Source organism: Engystomops pustulosus, chromosome 1, assembly GCF_040894005.1.
Source record: "Engystomops pustulosus chromosome 1, aEngPut4.maternal, whole genome shotgun sequence".
NCBI classification, from domain to species: Eukaryota; Metazoa; Chordata; class Amphibia; order Anura; family Leptodactylidae; genus Engystomops; species Engystomops pustulosus.
Window position 1 is genome coordinate 146031957 of NC_092411.1, and position 22328 is coordinate 146054284.

General features: G+C 39.9%; 1 protein-coding gene across 3 annotated transcripts in view; it reads left to right on the plus strand.

Moving 5' to 3' along the window:
- GTPBP3 (GTP binding protein 3, mitochondrial) overlaps positions 1-13476 on the plus strand; it is a 44218-nt gene extending 30742 nt beyond the window's left edge. For 2 of the 3 annotated variants that reach the window (XM_072155684.1, XM_072155675.1), the window contains exons 8-11: positions 815-980; positions 2165-2455; positions 2858-3085; positions 12520-13476. In XM_072155684.1, coding sequence (XP_072011785.1) covers positions 815-980; positions 2165-2455; positions 2858-3085; positions 12520-12598 — 764 coding nt within the window. In that variant the 3' untranslated portion in view covers positions 12599-13476. Of the gene's footprint in view, positions 1-814; positions 981-2164; positions 2456-2857; positions 3091-12519 lie in introns of all 3 variants that reach the window. The other variant, XM_072155693.1, reaches the window with a different exon arrangement.
- Positions 13477-22328: the final 8852 nt, after the last annotated feature.

The window sequence follows — 22328 nt, forward strand, 5'->3', positions numbered from 1 at the left end:
AATGTAGAGGAGAGGACATGCTAGAATGACTCTTCTCCAGCCCTGTGACTCCTTACAGGTCATTAGTATTTAGCTTTTAAAGATCTATCTCTAAGTCCTGCAAAACAGGTCTGTGGTTTTTTTATGGGCCATAATCAACACGGCAGGTTCCCTTTATTCTTACGGTTAAAATCCGAGGTGCTTGTATTTCTAAATAGCGGCAGTTGGTAAAATTATAATTTAATATTGATCTGGATATGGCATTGATGGCATAGTGTGGATGGGTAAAATTTAGTCTGTGATTGCCTGAATGTATAGTAGTTACACTACAACACTGGCTCAGCTCGCACCGTTGCCAAAAAATCTGTTCCATTTTTACACCCAGGATGACAAATAGACCTTGAATAAGTGGGAGCTGTTAAGGGATGCAGTAAGCTAGAATACATGAATCTGGTGGCAAATGGACAATTATTTTTGATACATAAATTTGAATATATATGGTCCCAGTGCCGGCTTCAGGTTTCAGTATGCCCCTGGGAGTAAACTCATGTGGCGGCATTAAAAATTCAGAAATTAAAACACTCTCTTGTTCCCTAAAATATTCCCTAGTTATCATACCAAACAGCCCCCTTGCAGACAACATGATTGAACCATAAAAATACATACAAATGTACTTCTTAATAAAGTAGTAGCTTTAAACTAAGATATTGAATACTAGAGTAATAACAGAATAGTTTTTTCATGGTGTATACAGTTTGTTAGGAGATCTGCTTTAAAATAATCATTGGCTCAAAAGTAGGCTTTTATATTTTTGTTTTTACATTTTTTATTTTAGGCCAGAAACCAACTGCCATAGTTTCCTCCATCCCTGGCACTACTCGAGATGTTGTTGAGGCAACCCTGAATATTGGAGGATATCCTATTATCCTGAGTGATACAGCCGGCCTGCGGGAATCTGAAGATCCTATAGAGAAGGAAGGTGTAAGACGGGCTAAGGCAAGGTGATTTGATTTTTGAAGGTGGAGAGTGAAAAATGGAAATGCAAAAATGAAAAGGGGCCTGGGGTTAAAGAGAAGACTGGCACTGGAGAATCTGGAGCTGCATTTAAAAATCTAATATTTTACGGCAACTTTTCTCTTCTGTTTTGTGTCACCTAGAAACCCAATCCTGATATCACATCAAAGGGGAGATTCTCTTCTTTTTGCAAAGAGGAAGTTTATAGTCATATTGCAGTTGTAATATGGATATGCTAGTAGGTTACAGAGCAGAAATACACCTTTAAAGAATAAGAAACCTATAGATGGTACAGACTTCAACTCCAACATCCATAGAGAATAAAATCTTCTTTGCACTTTTCATGTTGTGTCACATGTATAACAAACATTCACTTTGGCCTTTCTACTGTTCTAAAAGTCATTTTAGATTTCCTGATGAAAGTAGAGGATGAACGTCACAAAGACAAACAGCTTGATGGAACTGTTCTTCACCTTTTGCTTTCTGCCAAAAAGTAATTTACTCTGAAGAAATAGGTTCCTGCTAAGTGCCTGGTAGAGACAATGATCCTGCGCAGACCCGCACAGATGCATCCTTTGTACACAGTGTTATTGTGAGATTTCAGACTATTTATTTATGAGTGATGTGTAGTTGGCTTGGCTTTTATGTCTTCATGTTGGAAATATACCCTTGTCAACTTTCTCCTAAAACTTCTTGTAAAATAAGTGAACAATATGGGCCTTATGAGATTGAAAGTAAGTTTGTTTCTTGAGGTTATTGATTCTGACTTTCAGTATGTTCACATCCATGCTTTATTGCAGATCTTTAATAGTAATATTTAGGAAAAAATGCCACAGTGTATATTTTCTAGGATTGTCCAATGGTGCTGCCATTCTAGTTGTAGGTCCAAGACTTGGTCTTTACAGTTCTTCAGCAGACTGTACCCCATGGACTTAATATATCAACTGTTAAACATCCCCTTATGTCCTAGATTGGGAGAAAAGTTCTTCCATTTGTTAATAATTACTAACCCAAAACGATCTTTGGAAAATTCCACAGTTACTGGGAATAATTTTAGCAACATAACCAAATGTGAGCTAAAATAATAAATTTTAATTTGGCAAACGTGTTGCTCATTTCAGATTGCTGAGATGGAAACATTTAGTCCTTCATGCATGCTTTCTTTTTCTAGGATTGGAGATGCTGACATTCTTGTAGCAGTAATAGATGTCAGTGATGGTTTACTATCTCAAGAAATGATTCTTGCCAATCTTCAAAACCTCTACCCCAGCTTGCAAGAAGATGGGCCCAGGAGTATTATTGTGGCACTGAACAAAGTGGACCTGCTGAGCCAGGAAAGAATTGTAAACTTAGAGAAGCTATGCCAAGAACATAGGCTACCGACTCTATGCCTTATGTCTTGCCACACTGGTGAAGGAATCAGCAACTTCTTGAGAATCCTCAGGGACCACTTGGAAGCAATGTGAGATGCAGTTTTCAGTATTTTTATTTTACCTGCATATACAAGTCAATAAAATTGGCTCATAAATCCAGCCAACCGGTTAATATAGTCACATCATGAATAGTATCTAAATAAACTACTGAGACTGGATTTAAGAGCAACACCATTACAGTGACCATCTTGCGTATGTAACTAGATATAACACTAGATAACATGAAATTCACACCTAGAAACACTTACTGCTGATACAAATAAGCTTACGGTTGCTGTTCTGTACATATTTTGCCTGCTTGTGCCCCTGTTTTAATTTATCTTTATGCTGCTCAGACGCTCCTAGCACTGTCTATTTTCCTTTATGTTTGAAGTGATGTTTTCTTTGGAACTCTTCTTTTTTTCACCAATATATTTTTCGTTTTCATTTAGCTGTGGTGATCCTCTACAGGGAGCTCCTACAATAACCCAGACCCGCCACAGACACCATTTAACAGAATGCCTAGATGCCCTCAGGCGCTATAATGTCCACAGACAACAGGACTTGGTTCTCTCAGCAGAAGAGCTGCGGATTGCGCACAGACACCTTGGTGTTATCACAGGAAGGGTGAACGCTGAGGAGATTCTAGACATTATATTTAGTGACTTCTGCATTGGAAAGTGAGGTTTGTTATGCTTTTTTGGGCACACAGTATGTTTACTTCTAAAGCATAAGATATGAATAAACCACTCTGAAACATTTCTCCTTTGCTTAATATATTTTTGTTGATGGATATGCTCTTAAAAGGGCATTCTAAAGCTTCCCTCTTATTGCATTTACATTTTATTCTTACCTTTGATCTCTTTGATGCAGCTCCTATTGAAAAAGATGGTGATGCCGTGCCCCCTCAGAACTTTCATCCTTTTACTCTTCCCATATGCTCTCTTCTACGTCGGGCGTGCGGGTGTGTTCACAAGTGATACAGGTGAACAAGAGCTGCCGGCGGGAATGTTTGTGCTTTTGCAACAACTTCTATATAAATATAACGTTTTTGTCAGATCATCTCTACAGCCAGAGAACCTTTTAAAGGTTACTTTTGTCCACATAACCAAATCCTACACTTTGTCATGTAATAAGTCCTACTGCACTAATTCCTCTCAAGCCCCTCTGTCTGCCCTAGCCCGAAACATATCTGAACACTAAATGCAGCTCATTTTGGTACCAGTTTTAGTATTTAATCTTGGGCCTCTCCTGGCATTTTGTTCTTTGGTTGATAAAGAGGAATCTAAACTTTTTAACCCATTCAGCATAGCCCTTTTAATGAATGTCAGCTTGCTAGATTGTGTTTTTACTTCTAGAAATCTTCCAAAGGGATTTAAGATAAGACTGATGGGACATCAGCAGCGCCGGACGAGGTAAGTACACGTTTATTATTTTTAAATAGCCCACCCCGGCACTGCCCTAAATTAAACTCTGATAACCCCTTTAATCTTTGCTATAGGCAATCTAGAGGAGGTATAAAACACTGTAAAAGAAACAAAAAAACCCATTTTTTTTCCTTCATTTTTTCTTGTCTGCGTCGATGTAAAAAGTCATAATATGAACGGGGTAAAACTGTTTGTTTGCCTCTCTGACAATGATATTGGCCTGTACAGAGACATGTCATCTGTCCAGCTGATGCATGCTTTCATTGGAACGTTCCTTTTTATAGCAAACAATAGCAGAATAAATATTTTTATTATACATGCAAGAGGTTGTCCAAATTCAGCAGACCCCAGGGAAAAGAAAGGAAATACTACTTTACACAATGGGTGGTGGATTTAAAAAAATAGACTTCCTGCAAAGATGATACATTGGAAAGAGGACAGAAAGGCTGTCTGGGGTTAGCAGAAGGAAACTTCATGATTTCTTTTGCATGACTGATGATCATTGGTCATAACTTTATTTGCACCAAATTTTTTTTTTTTTTAGTTAAACTAGTGGAACTTAACTATTATTGCCTAGATAATAGTGGATGCAACAATAATACAGGATGCAACAATGTTTTGATTTTTGTATTTTCTGTTTGTGTATGTTTTAAAATTTTTTATTCCTTATTTTTTCATTTACCATTTGCAGAGCAATTTGCAGGCTTATTTTCTGTCGGCTTAAAGGGCATCTACCACCAGTATGATGAACTGTGTGCAAATGAGCTTGGGGGCTCCAGGCTTCGTAGGTCTTAATGGTGCCTGGAGCACCCCAGGCCCATTTGCCTACCGTCTTTCTTCCAGGTGGTAGATGTCCTTTAAATTGTACATCATATTGACACCATCTTATATTTTGTACAATGTACAGGGAAACTGGAAAAAATATACAAGTTTTTTTCTTGCAGATGTGCATGACCCTGTATAGATTAAATTGTCTGTGTGCTAATTGGACATGTGTATGTAGCCTGTCTTGGCTGGTTAGGGACAAGAAAATCACAACCAAATACCTGCAAATATTAAACAATCTTAACCACTGTTTTTCATTAATGTTTTTTTTGTTTAGACTAAATGTATTCAGTTTGTAAAGATGGAAGTTCTTTCCTAAACCCATGTGATGATCTTTTAAGAAATAAAAATGGGAGTGTTAATATTATGCTTTTAAACCATATATCAGGAGCCTCAGTATAGCCCAGATGAGACTTCTTAAAAAATGTAGTACTTGGTATAACTTCCCTTGAGGCCTAAATTCTTTGTGCCATGATACTGGAAAACCTGGTTTAATATTGATGTTTGTTTTTATGAACATTCCATTGCGCCACATCCCAATCGTTCTCTGTTGGATTTGTAGCTGGTTATAGGAATGTACATGGCCTATAATATACTATAGCCTATATCTATGACATGTGCAGGAGACTATAGTAAATACAGCGGGCTGTGGCTTGAATGTCCTGCCTGCCCAAAGTGGCGTGCAGGGCAGAAAAGCTAGGAAACTGATGGGGTGGAACTTTGTTTTTGTTCACCAGAAAACTGGCAAACAAGGCATTATAAATTCTCTCCAATGTATGCTAATACAACAAGGCTGGATTGATCATAGTATCCATGCAGTTACACACTTCAAAAATATTCTGTCTGCTATTTGTAACATCATTCAGGATTTGGCAAACTATGTACAATTCTTAACCCCTTAACAACTGGGCCCATTTTTGGTTTTGTGTTTCTGTTTTTCACTTGCCACCTTCAAAAATCTGTAACTATTTTTCCTTCTAATGAAGGCTTGTTTTCTGCATAACAAATTGCACTTCATAGTAACAGTTTTTAATATTCCCTGCAGTGTACTGGGGAGCGGGGAAAAAATCCAAATGCAGTGAAATTGGTAGAAAAACACATTTGCAACATTTTCTTGTGGGCTTGGTTATTACGGCTTTCCCTGTGCGCCCCAAATAACATGTCTCCTTTTATTTCTTGCATTGTTATGATCATGGGGATACTGAATGTACATGGGCTTTATTGTGTTTTACATTGTGGTTACATTTCAAAAAACATTCTGTACAAAAAGTTTTTTTCATTTTGCCATCTTCTGGAGCTAATAACTTTTTCATACTTGTAGGGAGCTGTGTCATTTTTTGCAAGATGAGCTCATTTTTCATGGCTACCATTTTGAGGACTGTTCGGCCTTCTGATCACTTTTTATTCCATTACAGATTTAAGCGCTGGGAATAATATATTTTGATAGACCAGACAGTTTGGGACATAGTGATACCTAAATTGTTTATGATTTTTACTGTTTATTTTTATTTATCAGTTCTAATTATTTGAATCTGTAGTTTTTATGTTTTTCTATTTTTTCTGCCCCCTAGAGTACTTTAACACAGGTTGTCTGATTGATCCTACCATATACTACCATACAACACTGTGGCAGTATATGGGGACTTTACTACAATTGAGCAGAAACTATACACTATACTTAAAAGGACCTGTGGCTGTGTCTTTACTGGCAGCGATTGAAGGGTTAACACCCTTGATGTGTTACCGGTGGGTGTTTGCTGCAATATGCAGTAAACACTCACCTTGAATGGAGATGACTCAGTCCGTGAGCCCCTCTCCATACACCCGCAGCTTACGCGTGATTTACTAATACATTACATACCAGTAAGGGGTTAATATTTAGTTTTGGTAAGCCTTTACCCTCAGGTGTGAGCCTTATATATACATATATAAACATATATAACATACATACATTTGTTTAGTAACCCTAAATCGTTGAAGGAACACATCTGGAAGTCGTCATAATATGTAGCATACCACAACATTATGACACAAAACAAGGACCTAGCAAGTAGGATAATATTTCTGCTGTAAACGTTGGTATTTCTATCAGTCTACCGCTCACAGACTAGACTTTGTACTGGAATGCAGACGTTGGATGTACTACATCCATTCTGAGCCATCTCACACTAGTTTCATATTTATACCTAAGCCCAATAGACTCATTAGGAGAACTTTAGTATTATGGAGAACATAAGTATTACCAGGAATCTGGAAAACTCTTATGCAGTATTTGAATATTATTTATAATGCAATTTCTACCCTTTCCACATTTTTGGTATACAGTATGTCTTGAATTTGCCACATGTTCACTTGAAAGTATTCTGTTCTGCAACAGATTTCCAGATCAATCATTTAACAAGAACCTGTCACCTCCTTGGTCACATATAATCAAACATGACTTGTATGTGAATTACCCTGATTCATAAGCGTGCCATTCAATTCGGTGACCTGAATGCAGAGATGGTGTGTGATAAAAATGTAAAAATTGAATATTAAGAGTTACTGGGGACGCATAACCAACAGTGGATGTGAGTGTATGCATGTTGCACCAGCATAGTATCATAGTATATAAGTCCTTCAAGTACACGGAAATATGAAAGAGGTATGGATTTTTGAAGATGGAGAGCGAGAAATTGGTGAAAATACCCTGCGTCCTTAAGGGGTTAATAATAATTTTGATTTATTGTATGTGGATGTGGTGATACTACATATGTGGTGTTTGTATGGTGATTTACACTTTTTTAATTGTACAATGCATTTCACACCTTAAGATTATACACAAGTCAATAGGTTTTCCCAGTCTTTGGTAGTAAAATTAGGTTCCTTGGCTTATACTCGAGTACAGGCAGTCCCCGGGTTACATACAAGATAGGGTCTTAAGGTTTGTTCTTAACTTGAATTTGTATGTAAGTCGGAACTGTATACTTTATCATTGTAACCCCAGCCAAATTTTTTTTGGTCTCTGTGACAATTGGATTTAAAAAATGTTGAATTGTCATTAGAACCAGGATTAACAATAAAGCTTCATTGTAGACACCTGTGATAACTCTTACAGTTGTTTATTGTATCCTTAGGCTTAAGTACAGTAAATTGCCAACAACCAGAGGTCCGTATGTAACCAGGGGTCGTATGTAAGTCAGGTGTTCTTAAGTAGGGGACCGCCTGTATATATGGTATGTTCGTTTTCTACTTTTGTTTTATATTCGATATTCTTCTATTTTTTATGATGCAGATGTTTTAGTAAAATAAAATAACTATTTGTATGATAAGATTCTTCTGCCGTGGAAGATTCTGCCACAAAGAATTTACAAACGAGTAGGTAATTTGTAGCATCAAAATTTTCTATTGACTTTGATAGAAGAGGTCCTCTGTCACTGCAGCTCCCATTACATTATTATCAAACCAATTCACACAAGTTTGTTGAGAAAGTTTAAGAGTGGCATCCCTGTATTTCTAGATCAGCATGCAAGTAGCAGGAGCTCGTGGGCTTCCCCCAGAGGGGGTTCCCAGGTATTTGAAAATAGCTGCTACAACAACAGCTTCACAAATTTTGCTGAGCACTGGCCATCCGCCCATTCTGTCAGACTCAAAACTTAAAGAATGCCTAATCAAGACCTGGTCTGCAGGTCATAATTTTTTCCCACCACATCGGTTTAATTTTTCTGTTGAGTTCTGTTGCATCTGGAATTTTGAAATGAGCTCTTCCATGTCACATTGAAGTTATGCATTAACTGGGACCTTAACTTAGCTTAGAGCTCCACACCCCCGCGGTTATCGCTCAGTGCTGTAGTACTACATTGCTGAGCCGATGCCAGTTCAGCTCTGCACCAGAGCTGAACCGGCATCAGGAGTCACTTGGTGCCAGCAGTGTTAAGTCTTTAAAAGCCAAAGGTATTTAAATGGCTGCTCAATCGTTTTCGGGGGGGGTGCCAAACGTTGCTATGGTCGGAGCTAAGATCCCAGGGCTGTCCATAGTAATTGCCTGTAAGGTCCTGTTACATATGGGACCTTTCAGGCAGTGTGTCAGCCTATGCATCAGCATAGGCTGTCAGTGCTAATACCCTGATATACATCAGTATTGCAGGGTATTATAATGAACAAGCAATCAAACGATTGCTTGTTCATGTCCCAAAGTGGGACAAGTAAAAAAACTGAAAGTTTTAAATGAAAATAAACTAATACATCAAAAAGCCCCCAAACACCTGTTACACATTACTACTTAAGAACACCTGACTTACAGACGACCCCTAGTTACAAACGCCTCTCTGGCAATTGGTAATTTACTCTACTTTGGCCCTAGACCTCAGTAAACAGCTGTAACAGTTACTAAAGGTGTCTGCAATTAAGTTTTATTGTTAATCCTGGTTCTTATGGCAACCCAACATTTTTAAAATCCAAAGGTTACAAAGACTAAAAAAAATTTGGCTGGGGTTCCAATTATAAAGTATACGGTTCTGTATATTAACCTTGCTGCTACGTCTGTATGAAGAGCAAACACCCACCTGTATTACTGCCCTGACTGATGCTGGAAAAATACAGCATCATTTGGGAGCAGCGATCTGTTGCCAAGGGGTCTAAAAAATATTTAACAGCTCCGCACATCAAAGTATAAAAAAGATATTAGCTTCAGAAGCTGGCGAAATAACCTTTTTTTTTCTTAAACATTGTTTTCATTTTTGAAAATAAAAACCTATATAAATTTTGTATAGTTCATACCGAACCAAAGAAAAATTTGATGTATCATTTGGAGCGTACAGTAAAAGTCGTAAAAACTGAGCCCACAAAGTAACGCAAATGCATTTTTTTTTTACCAATTTCACCACAATTGGAATTTTTTTCCAGCTTCCCAGTGCACAGCATGGAATAATAAATAACATCACTAAGAACTAGAATTTGTAACGCAGAAAATAACCCCTCACACATCTTTATACACAGAAAAATGAGAAAGCTGTTGAGAGCGGGAAAAAAACGCTGCAACGCAAAGGGGTTAAGGTGTACTCCTATAGGTATTACATCAGATCAACAATATGTTGATATATTAGTAACAATATGTTAATATATAAATAACATCTATACTTTTCTTTGTATACACCTGGTCTGATGCATAGATATAAAATATATCATATTTAAAACTGATAACGATGAACGATATCTATTTAACCCTCATGGGCTGAGCCCTCTTCATACACCTAAGGTGTAATAATGCAGCAAACACCCACCAATCGTGTGTGTTAACCATTTAAATGACCTGGCAAAGCGTCAAGGAGCCAGAAGTGCATGGTCGCCGCCATCTTGGTCCAGACCATTTTAAATAAAAAGTTCAAATCGCCCTCATTCCCTTTAGAACTGACATAAAAATAAATAAATGAAATCATAAACATGTTGGTTGAAAAAGGTTATTACCGGCTGTGATCCCCAGAAAATAGCCCCCAAATATTTGAACGCCACGTTTTTGCCATTTTCCAAGACATAATTATTTTAATAAAAAGTGGTCATATGGTTGTTCTGTCCCCAAATTAGTACCAACTCATTCCGCAAAAAAATGCACCTTACACAGCTCTGATGTACGAAATAGTTATTGGCCTAAGAATTAAATTTTTTTTAAATCTACTAAAACCTATATATATATATATATATATACACTCACCGGCCACTATATAAGGTACACCATGCTAGTAACGGGTTGGACCCCCTTTTGCCTTCAGAACTGCCTCAATTCTTCGTGGCATAGATTAAACAAGGTGCTGGAAGCATTCCTCAGAGATTTTGTTCCATATTGACATGATGGCATCACACAGTTGCCGCAGATTTGTCGGCTGCACAACCTTGATGCGAATCTCGCGTTCCACCACATCCCAAGATGCTCTATTTGATTGAGATCTGGTGACTGTGGAGACCATTTGAGTACAGTGAACTCATTGTCCTGTTCAAGAAACCAGTCTGAGATGATTCCAGTTTTATGACATGGCGCATTATCCTGCTGAAAGTAGCTATCAGATGTTGGGTACATTGTGGTCATAAAGAGATGGACATGGTCAGCAACAATACTCAGGTAGGCTGTGGCGTTGCAACGATGCTCAATTGGTACCAAGGGGCCCAAAGAGTGCCAAGAAAATATTCCCCACACCATGACACCACCACCACCAGCCTGAACCGTTGCTACAAGGCAGGATGGATCCATGCTTTCATGTTGTTGACGCCAAATTCTGACCCTACCATCTGAATGTCGCAGCAAAAATTGAGACTCCTCAGACCAGGCATCATTTTTCCAATCTTCTACTGTCCAATTTCGATGAGCTTGTGCAAATTGTAGCCTCAGTTTCCTGTTCTTAGCTGAAAGGAGTGGCTCCCGGTGTGGTCTTCTGCTGCTGTAGCCCATCTGCCTCAAAGTTCGACGTACTGTGCGTTCAGAGATGCTCTTCTGCCTACCTTGGTTGTAACGGGTGGCGATTTGAGTCACTGTTGCCTTTCTATCAGCTCGAACCAGTCTGCCCATTCTCCTCTGGCATCAACAAGGCATTTCCGCCCACAGAACTGCCGCTCACTGGATGTTTTTTCTTTTTCGGACCATTCTCTGTAAACCCTAGAGATGGTTGTGCGTAAAAATCCCAGTAAATCAGCAGTTTCTGAAATACTCAGACCAGCCCTTCTGACACCAACAACCATGCCACGTTCAAAGGCACTCAAATCACCTTTCTTCCCCATACTGATGCTCAGTTTGAACTGCAGGAGATTGTCATATATATATATATATATATATATATATATATATATATATATTATAGTATCTCCATGATCGTACTACACAAAGAATAAAGGGGAGGTGTAATTTGGATTGCACAATTAAAGCTGTAACAAACAAGGCCCCAAAGAAAATGGTGCAAATGGTGTTTATCAGTTTCACCAGATTTTTTTCTGTTTCCCTGTAGACGGTATGGAATATTAAATACCATCACTAGGAAGTGCAAAGTGTTACACAGAAAAATAAAAAAGTTATGGAATTTAAATTAAAACATTTATCTAGGCCAGATCTATTAATAAATTCTAGAATTTTTGGTGTCGGTCACTAATTAGATCCACGGAGATAGATTGACTTACTGCACAAAGTGGTGCGTTATATATACCCCATTACACCGGCATCCCAGATGGCATCGAAAACTCTGCTAAGTACGAGTAGTTGCTACGGCTGGTGCACCACAACTGCAAGGATACTTTGGGTTCTTTTCCAGTGAATGCATGCTGTACTGTGGTTTGTGGAGCATCTAGGTTTCTGGTTCCTAATGCAGCCCCTTGATGTTGTGGGGTTTGACAATTTAGTCCTCGGACTGCCTATAGAAGACAGGCTATTGGAAAGTTCCCAATCATTTAGGTGGCTAGGGTCATCTAGCATCTTATCAGCCATGTTGTTATCTATCAATCTATATGTGAGAGTGAGCCTGTATGTGTGCATTTATATGTGCCTATAAATAAATTAATAAGAAATACACATAAATATACCTTGTTAATATGATACATGACTATTCTAACTGCAAACGTCTGGTTTTTAATGCAATATCTACTAAGGTGTATATAGGCCCATTTCCAACAACCACCACTCCAGTGGTTTAATGGTGTTTGCTAACTGTGTAAGGCGGCTAATTGAAAACCCTAGTGCAAGTATGCTAGTACAGCTGAAAACATTTTGGCTGATTAAAAATGCTATAAAACTTCCCTTCCTTTGAGCTGGTTGAGAATCTGGAGCATCACATTTGTTTGTTCTATGAAAAAAGAACTTTTATGTGAAACTCGATGGTCTGTTCTTTTTTTTTTTTTTTTTTTAGAAATGAAGGCCATTCCATGCTTCAAAAGCAGAAACTAAAGATTTCCTACAACAGTGGGTGCTGCTCCATTCATAGGTGAGAAGAAGCAGGCTCTAACCAGAGTAGAGAGAAGTGGGAGGCCCTTCTCCACAACTAAGCAACAAGACAAGTACATTAGAGACTCTAGTTTGAGAAACCGATGCCTCACAAGTCCACAACTGGCAGCTTCATTAAATAGTACCCGCCAAATGCTTGTGTCAACTTCTACAGTGAGGCGGTAGAAGGCCTGAAGGCTGGCCTTCAGGACAAAGAAAAAGCCATATCTGAGACTGGCTAATAAAAGGAAAAGATTAATATGGGCAAAAGACACAGATATTGGACAGAGGAAGATTGGAAAAAGTGTTATCGACAGACAAATCTAAGTTTAAGGCGTTTGGATCACACAGAAGAACACTTGTGAGACGCAGAACAACTGAAAAGATGCTGGAAGAGTGCCTGACGCCATCTGTCAAGCACGGTGGAGGTAATGTGATGATCTGGGGCTGCTTTGGCGCTGGTACAATGTGAGATTTGTACAAGATCAAGGGGATTATGAATAAGGAAGTTTATCACTCCATTTTAAAACACCATGCTATATCCTGTGGACAGCGCTTTATTGGAGCCAATTTCCTCCTACAACAGGACAATGACCAAAGCACACCTCCAAATTAGGTCTGAACTATTCAGGGAAGAAGCAGGCAGCTGGTATTCTATCAGTAATGGAGTGGCCAGCCCAATCACCAGATATAAACGCCATTGAGCTGTTGTGGGAGCGGCTTGACCGTATGGTACGCAGATATTGCCCATCAAGCCAATCCAACTCGTGGGAGGGGCTTCTGGAAGCATGGGGTGAAATTTCTCCAGATTACCTCAGCAAATTAACCGCTAGAATGCCAAAGGTCTGAAATGCAGTAGTTGCAGAAAAGGGAGTATTCTTTGAAAGCAAAGTTTAAAAATTATATTTTATATTATTTTATATAATTTATATTTTTTGAATTAAAAAAATTATTTCCAACCTTGTCAATGTCTGGACTATATTTTCTGTTCAGTTTGCAACTCATTTTACAAAGCACAACCATTAACCCAATGTTAACACATGTGTTTGTGAATGCAATGTAAACACGTTAACACAAGTGTCAACATTAGCATTTTGTAAATGCATGAGTTAATAGATGTTTAATTAGGCAAGTCTCCTTCCAGCTGGTGCAATACGTTTTGAAATGCATGTGTTAGGCACGACATGTGACTGCACCCAAAGGGTATGTTCAAAATCCACTTTTGGGGTTTCCAATGCGGATTGTGATATACAGAGCATGAAAGACTTGGCCGCCTCCCATATATTTCAGTGGGAGAGGGTTTGTGGCACAGATCTTACCAATGAAATGACCCAGAACCTTGATCATAGGGGCATCACCATTTAACAATACAACATAGTAAAGTCTTAAATCTACCACATTGGCCTGCTTGTTGTAAATGTACTTTCTATAGGCTTGTCCTAAAATGGATCTCCTTTACCATTATTAAAGAAAAACTATTCACTTGGCTATGGTAACTTAGTTTTTCATTTTTATTTTATCACTGATGGAAATACAGGGGGTGGTTAAAATACCATATACATGTATCATAATCACATGCTCATTGTGTAAAAATGTAAAGCTACTTTAACATATGTCTAGCAAGGAAGAGATAAGGTATATTAAATAGGAAGTAGATAAAGCTAAGGACTTTTCTGTCATTTTGATGTTATATTAATGTCTAACAGCATTTCCTCCCTCCATTTAAAACCCAGTGTCCTGTTGCATGCCATTGCCAGGAGGATTTCCGCATCCTCACTTAATGGGATAGAAAAGGGAGTTATTTTCTGAAATGCTTTTGTAAAAATATATTAATGAAAGAATAAAATGCATTATGAATGATTGATTGGTTTAACCTTTATATTCTATGGCAACTTTCACACAAATAGTATTTACTTAGTAATGTGCATCAGTAGTGTATCCTAAAAAAATATATGCAAATCACATACTACAAGGGGAGTTCAATATATTCTTGGTATCTGGGCGATTTAGTAATAATGATTAAATTATATCATTGGCAAATGACACTCCCTGAGGGTGTAAATACAAATTTTCAATTCATTATCATCATTTCTATTCTAGTTCTCCTTGGAAAAAGGTGACCAAAATGACCTGAGGATGTGAAAAGCTACTGCCCAATAACATTCATGTAAAAGTGGCGCTAGTTTGGGCAAATGTAATAATCACTAAATTCTCATTTACAAGTATCTAAAACAGGCACATGGATATTATTGACCACTAAAGTCCACTCTTTGGGGGATATTTATCAGGACCTCTGCGCACCGCCAGTGGCGCAGAGGCCCTGAAATAATCGCAAATGCTAGCTTATTGCTAGCTTTTGCGATTATTTTTCACAATCCTCCACCTTCACGCCAGTGGGGCGTGAAGGGGGGGGGCGCGGACGGCCGAGCGGGGGGCGCGGACGGCCGAGCGGGGGGCGCGGCCGGACTGGAGTGGGCCGGTGCGGGGCGTTACTGTCCCCGCGCCTGCGCACTCGCTACTGCCGGCGACTTTTCATACGTGAAAAGTCGCCGGTCGCGTCTCTTTTTCTACACCAGGCCCTACCTGGCGTAGGAAAAACGCTGCGCAACTGGCAGCCCGATTCATCAAGAGGCAGAAGCCTCTTCATGTATCGGGCTGCGAATTTGCAGCGGCGGGGCTATCATATGATATCGTATGATAAATATCCCCCAATATATCCTTTTAACTGGACAGTTCCTATAATAGAGATACAAGATGATTGGAAATCACTTTGGACCTGCAGATAGCAAGAAAAAGAAAATAAATAAAAGTATGCTCTTCTTCCAGCAACACTTGCTCATTCTCTTTGTCTACAGTTCCCATTCACAAGTGTCAGCAGTGACCTCAGCCACTGCAGAACATCACAGTCTCAGGTAGGATTAAGAGTGATACCCCTCCATCACCTTTACTTGTGCATATTGCCATCTAGATGGATTGCTTTTTAGAACATTTTTTACATGTTTGAATAAGAAGATTGATTTTATATGAAATTGTAGCCTCACATTCACTTAGCCAGTGCCGGAGACCCTCCTGCAAAAGAAAATCACAGTACAAGACTCAACTCCTGGAAAGCCTCATAATTCAGACCTCAGTTTAAATAGTTTGTCTGTGTTTGGATAAATAACAGCGCGGGGGCCTGTAATAGCCTGCAAACAGAAACCTAAGCTACAGGAGCTAAAGTAGTTAAAGTAGCCTTAAAGGGAACCTGCTAACTCAAACATACCTTAAAGGCTGGTGAAGAGGCATTCCAGTGTTTCTTAACCAGTTTTATTCTTAACCACTTACATTCCTCTTGCTTTCATGACTGTATGAAAATGTCTGATGTGTACCTCACTACCGCACTGCCACTCTGTCCTTCTCGTTAACCCATGCACTGTCACTGTCTGCAGGTTTGTAATGTCAGCGCATGCACAGTGCATGGAAGGAGGCAACCGGGAACCGCCCTGCCCTCTACTTAACGGCACTGCCTGAAAGTTTGTAATGTCAACACATGTGCTGAGGAAACCTGTTGGCCTCGGCTTCCTCCTTCCATGCATTGCGCATGTGCCGATATTACGAACCTGCGGGCAGTGATGGTGGTTAGCGGTGGTTGCAGTTTTAGTGTGCTATCCCGCCTCTTTGACTTCATACTGTCATGAAATTTACCATATATACTCGAGTAAAAGCCTAGTAAAAACCCAACTCTGCTTATACTCGAGTAAAAAAAATATAGATTTTACCAGGTTTTTGTGGTAAAATTAGGGCCCTCGGCTTATACTTGGGTCGGCTTATACTCGAGTATATATGGTATGTTTTGTTTTGTTTTTTTTAGAACAATCAGAAAAGTACAGAAACTGGTTACAAAACATTGGAATGCCTCTACACTGGTCTTTAAGGTATTGTGCTATGTTTAGTATTGATGTTTGAGGTAACAGGCTCTCTTTAAATGACCCCAAAAATGGGGGAGATTTATCAAGGCTTGTAGGCAGTTTTGTGTTGCACAAGGTTTGAAATAATTGCAATTCCTGGTGCACAGCCAGGAATCATGATTAGTCCTAAAGAAATAATTGATAGTCTGCTATTTTCTAAAATCTACAGATCATGTCAAGTACACACACACCATGTGATGGCTGCATTTCACAGAACCAGAACCAGTGTTTAGTTTTGTGAAATGTGGCATCCACACAGTCTGTGAATAGCCCATGTTCATGTGAATAAGCCCTATTTTAAAAAATCACAGATCCAGACTGGGTGTACAGTGCGGGAGAATCAGATGAGGAAGGGAGGGGGGGGGGGGTTTGGAGATGTACACAGGGATGGGCTTTACTCAGGTACACTTGTAACAATAGGAAATGCTGGCCAAAATAAAATAAGGTACCTTAACCAGGCAGCAGCCACTACATGCCAGGCAACAAAAAGTTAAGAGTGTGAGAGCAGTGGGGGGAGGGGAGGACTTATCTGATCTTATCTGCCTGAGAGAAGTTACAGGCCAGATGCAGCCTTGAAGCCTTCATCTTTGGTCTTCACTCTGAGCCTCCCGCTTCTACTTACAAGCTGAGCAGGGATTGGCCAGAGTCAGTGGGTTTCTATTCCCCTCTCTCTAGTGGTATGGCTCTCCTCCTGTCACTGCTCTGCCGTAAAGCTCATTTATATTTTGGTGTCCTGAGGATGCTCATATATACAAGCCGATAGTTTATGTGTATGGGAGGATGGATTTGGGGGAACCTCAGAGCTCCAACCTATTATCTGGCCCTAATAGTATGTGCAGCGCTTTGTGAGCTGGCCAGGAGAAATCAAGACTGGCACATGATAATAAATCCCCCCTACCTTAATAGGAGCCATTTGTCATATTTTTCAAAAAACAGTCAACGATGGTGCTCCATCCAAAGGCATTCTTGGTGTAAAAAATACATTAATTGGGGGGGGGTGTACTTAGCACGTCCTGCACTAAATCTTAATACTCCCTGGACCACCACACATAAGGCTATATGAGGGTGGCAAGAGTGTAAAAAAAGTTGCAATTCCTGTCCATGCACCAGGAACTGCGACTTTTTCATGCCTTGTACCTCAGAAAACAACAAAAGCTGGAATATATATAAAAGAAGGAAAATTACTATAAAACTCCCTGACAAATTGAGGGTGAATACCTGGTTATTGTGATTTTTCATGTTATTTTTTACCTATAAACCATATTTTATTAAAGAATTCTTGTTTTTTCCTTCCTTTTTTTTTAATAGAAAGCAACAGCAATTGTTTCCATTTTCATTTGTGAAAATGTTCTGTTCTCCAATGAATTCCAGAACCTGTCCATTTTTTAATAGGCATATCTTGGTGCACCAACTATTGCCTTCCTACGTAAACATTAATTGTTTTTTCACTTATTTATAGTCAAAAGATAATATTTTACATAAACAGTGAGATCTGCAAAATCTCCAATATGGAAATGTTTCATAGTGCTGCACACAATGGGGGTCATTTACTAAGGGCCCGATTCGCGTTTTCCCGACGTGTTACCCGAATATTTCCGATTTGCGCCGATTGTACCTGAATTGCCCCGGGAATTTGGCGCACGCGATCGGATTGTGGTGCATCGGCGCTGGCATGCACGCGACGGAAATCGGGGGGGCGTGGCCGAATGAAAACCTGACGTATTCGGAAAAACCGCCGCATTTAAGACAAAAAATGTGTGGCGAAAATTACACTTACCTTCACCAGGTATAGGCCGATGAATTTCAGGGCATTCCAGCGCGCCTCCGGGGAACTTCAGCGCAGCAGCGCCACCTGGTGGACGGCGGAGGAGCTACCTTAGTGAATCCCGGCCGGACCCGAATCCAGCGCAGAGAACGCGCCGCTGGATCGCGAACGGACCGGGTAAATAAATCTGCCCCCATGTTTCTATCACTCTTTAAAGAACACTGTGATTTCTTGGTAAAGTTGTATAATTGTCAAAGTCTTTATTATGGAGTATTTAAAGCAAGAACATATACTGCATAAAATATAGTGATGGACGGGCTACTGAGAATGATGGGGGAATGATCTGGGCACTGCGGCAGTCCTTGTTGAGTACACCTTGTATAGAAACAGAGGTATCAAGAGGAAAATAGAAGTGAGCAAATCAGATACATATTATTTTGACAAAATATAACATTTCATAACTGAATGGAGTTTTGCATCGAGGTTTGTACAAACAGATTAGAAACCTAGAAAAATGGTCCTAGAAAGTACGGTCAAAGTTGGAACAATGTTGTATTTGAATCTACATTGGCAGCAAGCAGGCCAAACACTAGTCGGCAGGGTGAGCACATTGCAAATTGTTGTGGTTGCATTTCCATTGATTAATATGGCTAAAACAACATTAAATACAAGTAGAGGCATAAGAAAAATTTATGATTGGTAGTTTAAAAAACTCCATTTGATTATCACTTTACCACTGCAGGTCCACAATATGGGCAGTGAGGGGCCACGATATGAGGCGGGAGGAGATAGAGCTACAATATGGAGTGGGTATAGGGGGGCCACAATATGAGGAGCTGAGTGGGGCAGAATTTGAGAGGGGCCACACTATGAGGAGGAGATGGGGGTGCCACAATATATGAGGGAGGGGCGATGGGGGACAACAGCATGAAGGGAGCCACATTATGAGGAGAAGATGCACTACATATAACCCCTGTCTGTTCAGGCGCAGGCTATGGTGCAATTCTACTCCAGGTCAGAGGTCAAAGCCTCCTGATAGATCCAATCCTATGTGAATATATCCTATATTGTAAAACAGCAGTATTTTAAGCTTATTTCATAAATTGTATATATTAGAAAGCACAGAATAGAAATGTCAATGAGATACGTGTAAAAGAACACTAATCAATATTAGAGAACTCAAAACAGTTAAAAAAAAAATTAGAGAACTCTTTCAGGGTGCAGTCACATGTTGCAGTTATAACTGCATCACAATCAGCTTGGAGGTGATATTAGGTCCAGTTTTGTTGATTTAAAAGGTGAAAGACATTTGTGGAACAGATTTCCCCTTCAAAATCAAATTCACTCGTTCAGTTCATGTGTTTCACCTGTTAAATTAGCAAAACTGCACCTAAAACCACCTCAAAACTCATTGTGATGCAGTTGTAACTGCAACGTGTGATCACCGCCTTGGATAACTGCAAATTATTGGTGTTATTCTGGCACCTAGTGCTAATTTCTTTAAATATCTGACACCCAATTTAACTGGCAGACTAACTTTCCAGTTTACTCTGACTGCCATTCAAAAGTGACAAACTCTCCAGCAGCAGGTTGTCCACACGAAGGCCATTCAGGCATTGCAAGAGAAGTTTGTTGTTTCAAGTCTGTGATTTCTACAATATTGCATCTTTACAACATAACCAGCTCATTTATCTTATACGATAGTACTTTATTGATCCCTGGGTGGAAAATGTTTTGTACATAGTGTTGCAGCAGTGGTTACACACAGAGACAGGCTTAACGTTACATAGATACATACACTACAACAGGCATGTTCTTAGATGTTGCTAGTTCTTTAGTTGTTAACAAACAGGTAGAGGACAATATAGGTTAACAAGACTAAATGACAGGGGCGTCACTAGGTGGAAAGATTCGGGGCACAGGCCCCGGATATTTTGTCTTGTGCCCCGGATGTCTGTGAGCAGGAACATGAGAGCCGGAGCAGAGAGAAGCACTCATCACAGAGGCCCCGCCCCCAGCTCTGCCGGAGACTCCTGCTTCAGGGCAATAGTAGGGGCAGTGAGGGGAAATAGTTCTCGTCATCCCCACAGCACAAGAACCTTCTCCTCCAGCTTCTTATACCCCTTCCACAGGCTGTCAGCTCTCCTCTCTGCTGCAGCCCTTCCCCCAGCAGCTCCTCACACAAGCTGCAGCTCCTCACACCTGTCTATGACTGTGCAGGCTCCAGTGTCGGAGGGTGAGGGAGGAGGCTGCAGCCATTACCTCAGCCCTGCCTGCTGCACCACACAGCAGAGGAGCTACCACATAAACATTCCTCTTCATATAACATAGTAAGTGGCTTATAGGAGGATTCCCACAATGTAGTCCATGTATATAATGTATGTATGTGTGTGTGTTCATCTATATACACAGTTTAGTATTCAGATGTTTCTGTATATTTATGAGTGAACTTGTATATAGGGTGTATAAGGTCTTGTGCACACAATGTGTAAGGTTACTGTGAGCTTCATTCTTTTTTCAATCACCATGTAAAGTCCCAGCCCCATTACTTTCAGTGGGCTCCAGTACATATTCCTGCTGTGTGCAGCGTGTGTCATGCCATGAACATGCAGGTGTATATTGCAGCAAACACCCATCAATCAATCAATGCTGGCCCCTACCGTGGGGTTTAACCCTTTACATGGCACCGGTTAAGCTGTGACATGCGCCGCAATCTTGGCTGGGATCACCGCTCCCTGTAACATCATCAGGTATCAATGATCTGTCTCCATGACCGCCTCAGGTCTTTATTAGATCTGAGAATTTGTCATCCATGCAGATCTGTTACAATGTACCAGTGAACATTGTAACAAATCATGTTCAAAAATGCCATATACTGCTATGCTGTAGTATGGCAGTATATGATGATATCGGCAAGACCAACTAGGGTTAAAGTAGTCTAAAAAATAGTAAAAAACAAATAAGTTCTAATCGGCTCCCTTTCCCAAGAACAGATATAAGACACAGTAAAAGTCACAAACATGTCAGGTATTGCAACGTCCCAAAACACCATTTATTTGCAATTTTGCAAATAAAAAGTGATGAAAAAGTTGTACAGTCCCACAAATGGTATCAATGTATATGTCGTCACCTCCTGCAAAAAATGACACCTGATGCAGTTCTGTATGCCACAGAATGGAAATGTTATTAGTGTCAGAATATGTCAAGTTGAAGAAATCTTTTTTGTACAAAAGGTTTTCTAAAGTTTATTAAAACCTAACAAAACATGTATAATTTGGAATCCCCATAATTTCACCAACCCAAAGCAAAAAGGGGAGGCATCGTTAGGTAAAATCCGTATAACAGAGCCCACAAAAAAATGGTGCAAAAGAATTTTTTTGTTGAAGTTCACTGCATTTGGAATGTTTCTCCCGCTTCCCAGTACACGGCATGGAAAATTCAGAGATCCAGAGATGAGTAATGTGACGGTGCACAGTGCTGTCAGCTCCTTGCTCCACTACAAACCTTACAACGCTGCACAATGGGGCTGAGAGCTCTGCAGGGGAAGGTAAAGTCATTACATTGTGTCTCCTGGAGGAGGTGCCTTATAGTGGGTTCGAATTTCTGCATTCTGTCTGGCTGGGGATATGGGTCCCAGAGGTGGAACCCAACCTATCATGTATTAATGACATATCCTGTGCATATGTTATAAATACTAGAGAATACCCTACACTTTTAAGTTTTGGGGCAACAATGACTGGATATAAGAAATGGGGAGATCTTTCTATAGCTGCATATGATAAAATTTGTTATTTTATGCAGCAAAAGCATGTGGGGGTATTCTGTATGAGTGGATGCTGCAGAGAATTTGAAACGTGCGACTTAGGGCCCGTGCCCCGGATCTTTTATGACCCTAGCAACGCCCCTGCTACATGACATTACATAAGGTGAAACAATTACAGTACGAAGTACAATAGTGACAATAACAAATACAAGCTAGACAGACATACATAGGGGTATTACAGAAGGGGTGCCAGTACTGCT